Source organism: Callionymus lyra, chromosome 2 (assembly GCF_982586985.1).
Source record: "Callionymus lyra chromosome 2, fCalLyr1.hap1.1, whole genome shotgun sequence".
Taxonomy (NCBI): Eukaryota; Metazoa; Chordata; class Actinopteri; order Syngnathiformes; family Callionymidae; genus Callionymus; species Callionymus lyra.
The window spans coordinates 25,097,144-25,109,470 of NC_141819.1; the positions used below are offsets into that span (position 1 = coordinate 25,097,144).

Here is a 12,327-nt window from a genome sequence, read left to right on the forward strand (position 1 = left end):
CTGTTAAGAAGGTTAGTTGGTTGTAATTATGGTTAAAGCATTTGTAGAGTAATGAGTTCTTTCTTGTATAGACCTTTTTTTTATGGGTTAAAGTAAGCAAGACCAGCCTTTATATCAAGGAACACTATTTACTGGGATCGTTTTTTCATTTCTAATGAGATGTGACTTCACTAAAATATTTGTCACATTCCGTTGGTGGTTCTGTGATTCTATAAATGTCCACTAGATGGTGTTGAAACCGATTATATTAGCAATGGAATAGTATTTTTCTTGTATTTTACTATACTATGAGAAATTTGACCACCCTTACGTTAACGGGGCGTGTGTGGCCGATTAATGTTTGATCGCATTGTTTAAAATCTCAAATATTTCAACTTGAAATAAAAACGGTAGGTATGCGTGTTGCATCATGGGAACATCGCTGTCCCTCGTCGGTTTCCGTAGCTGAGCGACAACACATCTCGACACTTTGGTCTGAACCTTGTGGCTAATCTGTTAGCCTGTCTGTCAAGTTGCTGACCCTCCTGGAGGTGAATGCAGACTGTGAAACAGGTAGTTCACGTCACGTCGTCAATCCATGCTTTCTTTTTACCATAAAACAACACATTAAAACTGGATTAAGCCGGTGTTTGGTGTCTGGAGGGAAGGGTGGTGGCTTTAGCTTGTCGTTAGCAGCAGCGTCAGCTTTCTCGGATAAGCAACTTAAATCTGTAGTTTTGCTTCGAGGTTAACAAATGTGTTCTGTTGATGCTAGTTTCCTGTAAGTTTAAAACCTAACGGTTTTATCAGGGCGTGTTTTGGGGGAATGCTAACCGTAACCCTGACAGGATGATTTAGGAGTTTTAGCTTTTCCTGCACCATGGGTGGCGTGTGAATGTGAAGAGATACTCTGAATCTGAACTATTGTTCTAATGCTTAAGGTGTTTCCTTTGCCCACATTTCTACTTGGGATCCACGTTCAGGATTAAAAGTGTTAACGCCGGCAGAGGACGATGAGGCTGAAGGAGATCCAGAGGACCGCCCAGCAGGCATGGAGCCCAGCCGGGCACCATCCCATCTACCTGGCCCTGGGTAACAATCTCATCCCTTGACTTACTCCTACTTGTTTCCCAACCTCACCTTCTTTGAGCTAGCGAGCACATTTATAGCATCCCTTGATGGTTTGGGTTTTTTTTTGACAGGAACATCAGCCCAGCAGCTGGACGCCTCTTTCAACACCACAGCTGCTCTGGAAATATTCGCCATGGATTTTACTGATCCATCTATGGACATGCACCTTAAAGGGTCACTTCCGATTACAAACAGGTAATGTGGGAGTTGTCCGATCATGGAATCCATTGAAGTTGAAGCCAACTTAGTTAAGATTGAGGACAGTGATGTGATTGATGTTTTGACTGATATTTTACCAGAACAATTTTAAATAAATATGTTGTTATCATTTAATTTACATGTATTGTAGGAGCCTGAATGCAGTTAATACTCGGATATATTCGTGTTTTATATAAGCTATAAATTAGCTATTTGCATTATTTACGGAAGAAATGTTATTTACAGAAATTGTCCATTTCATTTTATTGTGGATTCTTGTAGTTTAAAATTCGCATTCTGGTTGTATATAGTGCTTTTAATGCAGATGGATTGTTGGGGTGTGTGATTATCTGCAAGTTTCAGTTGTTTGTAGTGGAATTCCCATTTTTTCCCCCCAGTATATATATAATATATATGTACTTATATATATATATATATATATATATATATATATATATATATAATATAAATAAGTGTGTGCGTGTTCCTTTTGTTTTGTATTTCTTTATGAAAGCAAATTGTGTGCTGCCATAATAACTTCCCTAAAGCTCACTTTTGACTGTTATGTTTAACAGGTTGCATAGTGTGGTCTGGGTTGGTTATGAAATGGGAGAAGAAGGTCCAGGTGGAAGGCTGGTTGCTGGTAGTGAGAATGGCATGGTAACTGTTTACAAACCTGAGGCCATTTTGAACTCAGCGGATGATGCTGTAGTGGGACAATCAGACAAACACACCGGGCCTGTTCGTGCACTTGACTTCAATCCCTTTCAGGTAAGCATCGCAGTAGGTTTACTGTGAACACAACTTCCAGAGTTTGGGATGTACTTCATGTGTTACGATCCTTTTTCCTCTAGAGTAACCTCCTTGCATCAGGTGCAAATGATTCAGAGATATACATTTGGGATTTGAACAACTTAAGCAGCCCAATGACGCCCGGGGCAAAAACCCAGGTGGGTTCTACATTTTTTGCCAGTGAACATCTGATTGTTTTATTTACTGTATATGTTTGCAATCATGCCTTCTTAATCTTCTTTCCTTCAGCCTGCTGAAGACGTCAGTGTCGTCTCATGGAACCGGCAGGTCCAACACATCATGGCTTCTGCTAACCCAAGTGGCAAAGCAGTGGTGTGGGACCTCAGGAAGAACGAGCCCATAATCAAGATCAGCGACCACAGCAATAGGGTGTGTAGCGTCAAGTTGTATTAAGCATTATTTATTGATTCATTTACCTTTGGGTAGATAAACTGAGAGAAAAAAGCAACATTTTAGTTAAAAACTTGTTCATCCTAAAAGGTTATTCATTTTTGTTCAGATGCACTGTTCAGGAATGCTCTGGCATCCCGAGGTGGCCACTCAGCTGGTTTTGGCCTCCGAGGACGACCGTCTTCCCGTCATCCAGATGTGGGATCTTCGCTTCGCCACCTCTCCTCTTAAAGTCCTAGAGAATCACACAAGGTGACGCATCTTCTTGACCCACCTTCTGACCTTCTGATCTTGGCCTAGACATAAGATGACACTTAATGTTTTCTTCTTCTAGGGGAATTCTGTCCATATCATGGAGCCAGGCTGATCCAGAGCTCCTGCTGAGCAGCGCCAAAGACAACCGCATTCTATGCTGGAATCCAAACACACAAGAAGTAGGATATATTTATATTTTATTACTCCAGTCAGCGATGTAATGACTCTCAATCCTTTAGGTCATTTACGAGCTTCCAACCACAAATCAGTGGTGTTTCGACGTCCAGTGGTGTCCTAGGAACCCTGCTCTGCTTTCTGCCGCCTCTTTTGATGGCAGGATCAGTGTCTACTCTGTGATGGGGGGAAGTTTAAAGGCTCAGCAACAAAGCACCGTAGATAAGGTTAACGCTGTTCTCATGTTGGGAATACAATGAAAACTTAAGTCAAATTAATGTTGATCTGTAACAAAATAGATTTCATCCTCGTTCGACACAATGGATCCATTCGGAACTGGACAAGTTCTCCCTCCCCTGCAAGTTCCACAACCTACCGTGCAGGAAACCGTCATTCCTCCTCTGAAGAAGCCTCCTAAGTGGGTGCGCAGACCAGTGGGAGCCTCCTTTGCTGTAGGTTCATCTCTTTCATCAAGTTGTTGCTATAACTGTGCAGATTTTTTTCACTTATTTTGAAACACATTTTCTCAGTTTGGTGGAAAGCTCATAACGTTTGAGAATACCAAACAGCAACCTGGGCAGAGCCCCCAGCCTGTCCCCAGACAAGTGTTTGTGAGCCAAGTGTCCACAGAGACGGAGTTCCTGCAGCGCTCCAAAGAGCTGCAGGTAGCACTGCAGTCGGGTTCATTTAACGACTACTGCCAGGGCAAGATCCAAGCAGCCAAGTCGGACGCAGAACAAGACATCTGGAAGTTCTTGCTGGTGAGCGATCCATGAAATTGTGCTTCTATGTTTGATTACATTTTCATGCTGGATTGTTTTTGTAGGTGAATTTTGAGGACGAAGCGCGGATTAAATTCCTGAAGCTTTTAGGTTTTAATAAAGATGAGTTGGAAAGAAAGGTATGATTTGATTCAATGTTGAAAGTTCTGATATGGTAGATATGAAACTGACCTTTAAACTGACTCCTTAGATTTCCAAATGCTTGAGTAAGAATTTCCAGACCAATGGACACGCAGTCGATGCTGAAGACTTGGCAAAAAAGATGTTGCAGCTTTCATCTGAGGTTTGTCTCAACTTTTTTATGTTTTTACGTGACGGTAACCAAGGCAGCAGGTTAATGAACAGCTGAACAGTTTCTTTTGCATCGTCTTGAAGCAATTATCTAAACTGCAAGTGCATCTCGATTGAAAGACATTCATGTCTTAATAAATGATCAAAAAAAGTTTTCTGAGGATTAAATGTTTCTTGGAGTTACTGCCTTTGTCTTTCAACATCAGTGTCGCATCAGCGTTTTCATTTTTTGTTGATACTTTCGTGTTGCAGAGGTCAGATGAATCTTCTGCTGCAGCCGACGTCGGAACATCTGGTTCAGTTTCGCCAGCAGACTTCTTCAATCAGACGCCAAAGGAGAACTTCCAGATCCCCGTGTCCTGTGGTGAGTAACCTTCCTCGCGAGAAGAGCCTTCTTACCTGTGCCCACTTCAGTTGTTTCCTTTTATTTCTCCCACAGACACAGACGGGCTGATAAGTCAGGCCTTGCTGGTGGGGAACTTCGAGGGTGCAGTGGAGTTGTGCCTGAACGATGGGCGATATGCTGAGGCCATCCTGTTGTCCATCAGTGGAGGAGAAGATCTGCTGAAGAAGACTCAGCAGAAATACCTCAGCAAGCACAAGAACAGTATCTCTATGGTGAGAAGACGATAAAGAGTTAAATTATTGGAAAATGGTCAAAAAGTTTCAGTCTTAGGCATTAACTTAAGAAGATTATATGTTCTTGTTCTCCTTTCAGCTGATCTCCTCAGTGGTGACCCAGAATTGGAGGGACATTGTCCAAAGCTGCGAGTTGGACAACTGGAAAGAAGCTCTGGCTGCTTTGCTGACCTACGCTCACCCAGAAGACTTTGCCCGTCTATGTGGTGGGTTTCTCCTTCAGTAGTAGACCGAACACTGTCTTAAGCCTTTTCTCTGTCCACCGATAGATACTCTGGGGGGCCGACTGGAGTGTGAGGGGACGGAGAAACGTTGCCTGCAGGCCTGTCTGTGCTACATCTGCTCCGGGAACATCGATAAGCTGGTGGAGTGTTGGGCTCAACACCAAGACACAACCTCACCTCTTGGACTGGAGGTATCTTTCTCTCCAATGCGCTGTATTTTATTCTTGTTGATTCTTAAACATGAAATTCTTTGTTCTCCAGGATCTGGTGGAAAAAGTTATGATGCTACGAAGGTCCATCGAACGTCTTCGTAACAGTGAGGTGGCAGTACAGAGCCCCATCCTGGCAGACAAGCTCACCTGCTATGCTGGCATCCTGGCAGCAGAGGGCAGTCTAGCCACAGCGATGACTTACCTGCCTGAGAAATCGGATCAAGTGAGAGATCTCGGATGCTCTCTTGTTTTGGAGCTTTAGGTCAAACACCTTATGGATGTTTTGCTCTCCACAGCCTGCCATCACGATGCTGAGGAGCCGACTGTTCCACGCCCAAGGAGAAGCCCAACAGAGCTCTTTCAAAAGACAGAGCGGGGGTCAAGCTAAACCTGCTCCTTCAGCCCAAACCCCTGCACAGAAAGCACAAATAATGGTAAAACAGTGACTATAATGTGATTTATAGAAGAAGCTGTTCATGTGGCAAAAATATTTGAGCATGTTTGCGTGTAACAGAAGTAACAACTTCTTTTCCATCCAATAAACCAGAGTCAGTATCAGCCCTCCGCTCCTCCTGCCCCCCAGCAGCCCCCTATGCCGTCCCTGTACAACCCGCAAGCGGCACCACCGAGCAGCGTCCCGGGTCTGCCGCCCCAGCCTCGTATACCACAGCCCAGTGCAGCCCGCCCCGTCATGAGGCCTCCGTATCCCCAACAACACGCCCCTGCTCCAGGTTTGACTGAGTAGAAAATTAATGAATGAGAGTCTCTAAGAAATACCTTAACTGTAGTGAGTGGATTCCTAGATTTAATGTGGTGTTTCCGTGTCGTCCCAGGTTTCCTTCCTCATCAGCCGTTCCAGCCTCAGCCCCTGGGTGGACCTTCCAGCTTCCCCCCCTCTGGCCCATCAATGCCGGCTGCTAACCTTTCTGGACCTTCTCTACCACCTTCCTCGTCAACCCCCGGTGGTCTGGCCCCCATGCCTAGTCCAGGTGTTCCACCTACAGGCTTCATGCCATCTACCTCGCTCCCCTCCGGACCCATGCCACCCAGCTCTCAGCCCGGACCCCAAGTTCCCATGTACCCCGGGAGTCTTCACAACCAGACGGCAGCCCCACCAATATCATCAGGACCCTACGTGCCCGTCGGGCCGGGGTACCCACAGGGAGGCCCTGGAGCTCCTGCGGCGAAACCCTTCAACGCCTCTGCTGTAGCCCCTCCTCCATCAGGTAAACATTCTTTAAGAGGTAGAATATCTGACCAGGTGCTGTCACTATTTCAAACATGCCTCGGCGTCTGGATCCCGATCTTGGTAGATATTGAAAAGTGTCTCCTTCGTTTAACCTGCAGGACATTTTCCATGGCTGAATTCTCAAAGTGATCCTGAAGGTAACAGGATAAGCATCGGATCACGCATTGAGCTCTTTTTTTCATTGGGTTATTATGATTTAAATGATTTGAATGAATGTTATCAGGAAATAACTTGACCGCAAGCAATCTAGCTTATGTCAACTATTTTAACTCTGCATACATTCATGGAAGCCAAGGAGGTGGTTTACATTGACCCAGAGACAACACAAGGGTTAAAATATAAAGCAGGACAAAAATCTAATTCAAAACTAAATTGAATTTTTGAGGTCTGGTCAGAAAAGAGTTTCTTTCACATCTGATAATCATCGCAATAATTATTTGATCAATACATGTTGTTTTTTATTTAAAGCTGTCAAATGTGATTTCATTTTACTTTTTATTTTATTTATTTTCATTTTACTATCATGATTTGGACAATAGCAGCTGAACTATAACCATGACGAGCGATAACACATTTCTTTAGACTTTAGACTTTCTTTTATTGTCATTGCACAAAAAACAAAGCAGTGAAACTGGCAACGAAATTTCTTTGCTTGGCAACCGTTGAAAAAACACAGCAGAGAGATGTATATATAAAAAGTATAAATGTAAATATTAATAAGTTAAAAATAGTGCAATGTAGTAGAAACTCAATAAATAAATAACATTATAAATATTGCATGTAATAATTAATGTATATAAAGTATAAATACAAATAAGTTAATGGTGCTAATAAGTTATAAATAGAATAAATATGTAATATTTTAAAGAGTGCATAGCTAAAGTCATATTATTATTCAGCAGTCTGATGGCCAGAGGAAATAAGCTGTTTCTAAATCTTTCTGTTCTGCCAGACGCCAGGAGAGAGAACAGTCCATAGAGGGGTGGGTGGAGTCAGACAGAATTCTGTGGGCTCTGTTCAGATGGCTTGTTTTTGCCACATCCTGGATGGATGGGGGAGAGTGGTGTCCCGGTGATCTTCTCCGCGGTCCTCACCACTCTCTGAAGAGACTTCCAGTCGGAAGCCTTGCAGTTCCCCGACCAGATGGAGATGCTGCTGGTCAGTAGGCTCTCGATGGTCCCTCTGTAGAAGGTGTAGAGGATGTGAGGGGGGAGGGACGCCTTTCTCATCCGTCTCAGGAAGTGCAGGAGCTGCTGGGCTTTCTTCACCAGGGAGGTGGTGTGAAGTGTCCAGCTGAGGTCCTCTGTGATGTGCACCCCCAGGAACTTGGTGCTGCTGACGACCTCCACCGTTGTGCCGTTGATGAGGAGTGGTGCGTGGCGGGGTCGGGATCTTCTGAAGTCGATGATGATTTCTTTGGTCTTGTCGACATTCAGAAGCAGGTGTTCACCTCACACCAGTCCACCAGGTGTTGCTCCTCCTCTCTGTAGGCCAGTTTGTTGTCGTCCTGAATGAGGCCCCCGACTGTTGTGTCATCCGCATATTTCAGGATTGGGTTGTTATTGTACCTGGGACGACAGTAGTGAGTCATCAGGGTGAACAGCAGCGGGCCCAAGACACAGCCCTGTGGGGAGCCGGTGCTCCCAGAGATGACTCCTGAGGTGTTGTTGCCAGACTTCTTTCGTTCTGTTGATAAGGAAGTCCAGCAGCCAGTTGCACAAGGGGGTGTTGAGGCCCAAAGGGCCCAGTTTGCATACCAGGTTCTGGGGAATAATGGTGTTGAATGCTGAGCTGAAGTCCAGGAACAGCATTCGCACGTGGGTGTTCTTGTCATCCAGGTGCTCCAGACTCCCGTGGAGATGGCATCCTCAGTTGAACGGTTAGGTTGGTACGCAAACTGGAACGGGTCGAAAGATTTGGGCGGTACAGAGAGGATGTGGTCCTTAACCACGCACTCGAAGCACTTCATGATGGTCGTTGTTAGTGCAATCGGGCGAAAGTCATTAAGGCACGTGATGGTTGGTTTCTTGGGCACTGGGGTGATCGAGGCAGACTTGAAGCACGCAGGAACAATAGCCTGGGTCAGTGATGTGTTGTAGATGTCAGTGAGTGGCCTGCGCATTCCTTGATCAGCCGTCCTGGGATGTTATCGGGGCCTGAAGCTTTCCGTGCATTAACTTTCCTCAGGACTCTCTGTACAGCAGTGGTTTCGAGCCTGAGTGTCTGTTCGTCTGGGTGAAAACTGTTGAGCTCATTGAGGAAGCTGATGTCATCTTGGCAGGGTGCAGGTGTGGCATTGTAACCAGTGATGGTCTTGATGCCCTGCCACAGGTGTCTGGTGTTGCTGGGGTCATGGAAGAAACCCAGTCATCTTCTGACTGTAGGCCCGTTTCACTAGCCTGATGACCCGGTTCAGATGGGCCCTCGCTGTTCTGAGAGCCTCAGCATCACCTGATTTGAAGGCAGCTTTACGTTCCCTCAGACTAATGCGCCCCTCTTTAGTCATCCATGGTTTCTGGTCGGCCCGTGTGACTATTGTCTTTGTTATTGTGAGCTCTTCCATGCACCACTGGATGTAACCGCTCACAGAAGCAGCTCACTTTCATTTTATTGATAAGTTCATGTAAGATGATTCATCAGATTAAGGTTAATAGTTTTTATCATTACCATGGGTATTTTCTTTTAAACAGCAGTTGCTTCTTTAATAAAATTCAAATAATGCATTTATAAAAGTGCAAAATGATGAAATGTGATGAAATGATTAGATCCTTAGTTGTAGATGACACAATTTCTTAATGATGTAAAGTAAATAATTAAGATTTAGTTGTGGTTTCTTCAAAATTTTGTTGAAAAAGTAAACATCACATCCAGTGTTTGCTTGAATCCCATCAGACAGTTGACAAACAAGAGTAAACCCACAAGTACAAACCATTGTTTGAACATCAGTGTCCAGATATAGAGCTCATATAAGCTTAATTTTGATGATAATTAAATGCATGTTGGTGATAAAATGGCTTCCAGTGTGGTCAGCTTGGTTTGTGCCATCAAGAAATTCTACAATTCCTGATGCTTTGCTGCTTCTTTGACAAATCAACTGCCTCCAAATTGACTAATATGGACATAGTGACCGTTTGATTAATAGTTTGAAGAAAACAACAGTGTGTGTTTGTGACTTTCAGGGCCACATGAAGGCTGGAACGACCCTCCTGCTGTGCGAGGGGGCCCTCGGAAGAAGAAGGTACTTGAGCCTCTCTTTAATTCCACAACTCTAGTAAACTGTTTTAGGAACGTTAAAGTAAGAATATCGGTGTCAAGTCATCTGTGCTATTCACCGCTCAGGTTCCAGAGAACTACACTCCTCCTGCTCCCATCACCGCCCCAGTGATGGGCTTTCAAGCTGAGGCCCATCAACATCACGATCATGCTCAAGTCCCCCCAGGAGCCCCCCAGGAGCCCAGCGTTCAGGTGGGTGTGGATGTACAAGCTTCAGGGTCGTCAATATCATTTATTGTACTAGTGGTTGATGAACAATTTCAGGTTAAAGCCCATTTCAGGCTAACACACAATTTATTTTTTAAATAAATATAAAAAAGTGTAATGAAGACAACAACGATATAAACTAGTTCGGGGGGGTCGGCAACCCGCGGCTCTGTCAGCCCTCTGATGCGGCTCCCTGAGTTTTTTTTAATATAAGTATAAGTATAAATGTGGGAATTTATTTAGTAAGTAAGTAAAGGTTATTTGTAAAGCGCCTTTCTAGACCAGAGTCCCAAAGTGCTTGAATAATCAAAAAGAACACACACTGGAAGTATTTCATAGCGTTTTTCCAATAATTAATTAAAAACGAGCAAACCTCTCCTTCACTTTACCTTTTATTTAATAGAAATTGTTAGTGTAAGACGTCACCGTCATCAGAACTCTGACTCCTCGCCCTCACCTGTCTCACTCTTAAAGGAATAGATTAGAAACAGTTTAGAGATGTAAACAAAAATGTATTTTAATGTAGCGACTGGAGGTCAGTTGTCTTCGTCTTCATCTTCCTCCAAAAAGACACTTAAAAACATCCAAATACCTCCATACTGTAACAACCCTCTTGCATTGACGGCCTGGTATCATCCACTCAAAACAAGCCTAAAGTATACACTTGTTTAAGTATTTTTCTTATCAATTCTTCTCATGTTGAGCTTCAATACAAGAGGGACATTACAGACGAGCAGTATGGAGGTATTTTGATGTTTTTAAGTGTCTTTTAAGAAAGATAAAGACAACTGAGCTCCAGTTGCTACATTAAAATGAACAAACATTTTTGTCTATAACTTGAATAAAATACTCTGAAAATAATTAATATTAGTAATAGTCGACATGAGGGTGGAAAATGAGTGAAGTTTGAATTTTGAATAAACTTACGCTTTGTTTCTAGTTTATTTATATATAGCATAAAGGAAAACGGAGAAAGTGAACATTATATTACATTTTCAAAGTCAAAAGGGTTTTGCCACTCCCAGGGTTTTCTTTCATGTAGGATTCGGGTCCCAGTGGCTCTTTGAGTGGCAAAGGTTGCCGATCCCTGAACTAGTCAAAACCAACTCATTTAAACTATATCAAACCAAATATGCTTTCATTTACCAAAGTATCGTCACTTTTAAGACGGTACATTCCAGATGCACATGATTGATTCCTAGTTTCCCATGATCCCTCAGCTTCTTCAGCAGCTCCCAGCCGAGCGAGTGGAGCAGAAAGAGATCCCGGCTGAGCACCTGGTCCTCAAGTCCACCTTCGACGGTCTGGTCCAGCGCTGCCAGCTCGCCGCGGGAGACCCGGTCAGTCACGTGACTATTCTCTCGTAAACCATCCACCGATATTTACCGTTTGTCTCTGATCCAGCAAACCAAACGCAAGCTCGACGACGCCGGTAAACGTCTGGGATGTTTGTACGACAAACTGCGGGAGCAGTCGGTAAGAGGAGCAGGAGGATGACATGATAAACTGCACCGTCATTAGCCGTGATGTGTCACCGCCTGTCGCCGTTTCTCTTCCAGCTCTCCCACAACATCCTGAGCGGCCTCCACGAGATCGGCCGCTGTGTGGCCAGTCAGAACTACCAGCGGGGCCTGGAGGTCCACACCCAGGTGGTGAGCAGCAGCAACTTCAGCGAGATCTCTGCCTTCATGCCCATCCTTAAAGTGGTGATGACCATCGCCAACAAGCTGGGCGTCTGAGGAGCACCTCCAGTGTCAACACTCATCTTCTATTCATCTATTTATTTTCCACTATTTTTTTTTTTGGACTTTGCTAATGAGATCATTGCTGGGTTCGCCCTGGTTCACCTCACGTGATGGTTTTACAGACTGATAAGATGAATGTATTCTGACGGTTGTGATTTATTTCTGAAGTTGGATGTAAAACCCAAGATGTTTGATTCTAGATCAGTGTCATTGTTTCTCCTCCACTTTACGCTTGTCAATCATAAATGGGGTCTTACGATGTGGGTGGCTTTGAACTGTGTTGGATGTTAATAGTGTGACTCGGGTGTGTATTCAAGAATGTCTGGTTGGGTTTGGTCCCGAGGAGCCTGAACTGCTACAGAAGACTGTCAAACCAATGCTTTCTGGGGTTTTCTTCTGTTCATGTATTCACAACAAGAACATCACCAGAACATCTTTTGTTGCATTATTGACTTCACTTTTGTAACTCCATCTGTTTTTCTAATATCTCTTCATACATGGGATAAACAACATAAACAAGCTGATAAATAAAATACGCTTATTTGTTTTAGCAGTGAGTTGTTCTTCTATTTGGACAGCAGGTGGCGGCAAAGTGCCTCGGTGGGCTTTTTTTTTGGTTGCACAGCCTTAACTCATTGTGTACGGTATTTGTTTCCCAAAATAAAAATGTACTTACAAATATAAAATGATTCATCAGTACATGGACTTAAATATATTGTATATCTGAGTTTAAACCAATACACTAAAAGAGAAATGGATTCAGCG

General features: G+C 43.9%; 1 protein-coding gene across 5 annotated transcripts; it reads left to right on the top strand.

Moving 5' to 3' along the window:
• Nucleotides 1-430: 430 nt before the first annotated feature.
• On the top strand, nucleotides 431-12,112 carry sec31b (SEC31 homolog B, COPII coat complex component). 5 transcript variants are annotated; one of them, XM_087784281.1, is made up of 27 exons: nucleotides 431-552; nucleotides 963-1,071; nucleotides 1,182-1,305; nucleotides 1,884-2,079; nucleotides 2,163-2,258; nucleotides 2,350-2,490; nucleotides 2,621-2,763; nucleotides 2,846-2,945; nucleotides 3,006-3,167; nucleotides 3,240-3,392; nucleotides 3,471-3,701; nucleotides 3,767-3,841; nucleotides 3,913-4,005; nucleotides 4,266-4,377; nucleotides 4,453-4,631; nucleotides 4,732-4,858; nucleotides 4,922-5,067; nucleotides 5,138-5,311; nucleotides 5,385-5,522; nucleotides 5,636-5,819; nucleotides 5,922-6,314; nucleotides 6,436-6,474; nucleotides 9,517-9,575; nucleotides 9,653-9,802; nucleotides 11,038-11,157; nucleotides 11,222-11,293; nucleotides 11,377-12,112. In XM_087784281.1, exons 2-27 carry the CDS (start codon nucleotides 993-995, stop codon nucleotides 11,554-11,556), a joined length of 3,666 nt encoding a protein of 1,221 aa, XP_087640407.1. In that variant the 5' UTR covers nucleotides 431-552; nucleotides 963-992; the 3' UTR covers nucleotides 11,557-12,112. The 5 variants fall into 5 exon arrangements, with proteins under 5 accessions (XP_087640407.1, XP_087640406.1, XP_087640408.1 ...); XM_087784280.1 differs by having other exon boundaries at nucleotides 445-552; nucleotides 921-1,071; XM_087784282.1 differs by having other exon boundaries at nucleotides 445-552; nucleotides 921-1,071; nucleotides 9,677-9,802.
• The last annotated feature ends 215 nt before the right edge of the window (nucleotides 12,113-12,327 follow it).

Bases quoted from the DNA above. Each gene is read 5' to 3' on its own strand.
- sec31b (XM_087784281.1), top strand. From the start codon at position 993: ATGAGGCTGAAGGAGATCCAGAGGACCGCCCAGCAGGCATGGAGCCCA. The intron at 2,946-3,005 runs GTAGGATATATT...TCAATCCTTTAG, and splicing joins GGAATCCAAACACACAAGAA to GTCATTTACGAGCTTCCAAC. The intron at 4,632-4,731 runs GTGAGAAGACGA...TTCTCCTTTCAG, and splicing joins ACAAGAACAGTATCTCTATG to CTGATCTCCTCAGTGGTGAC.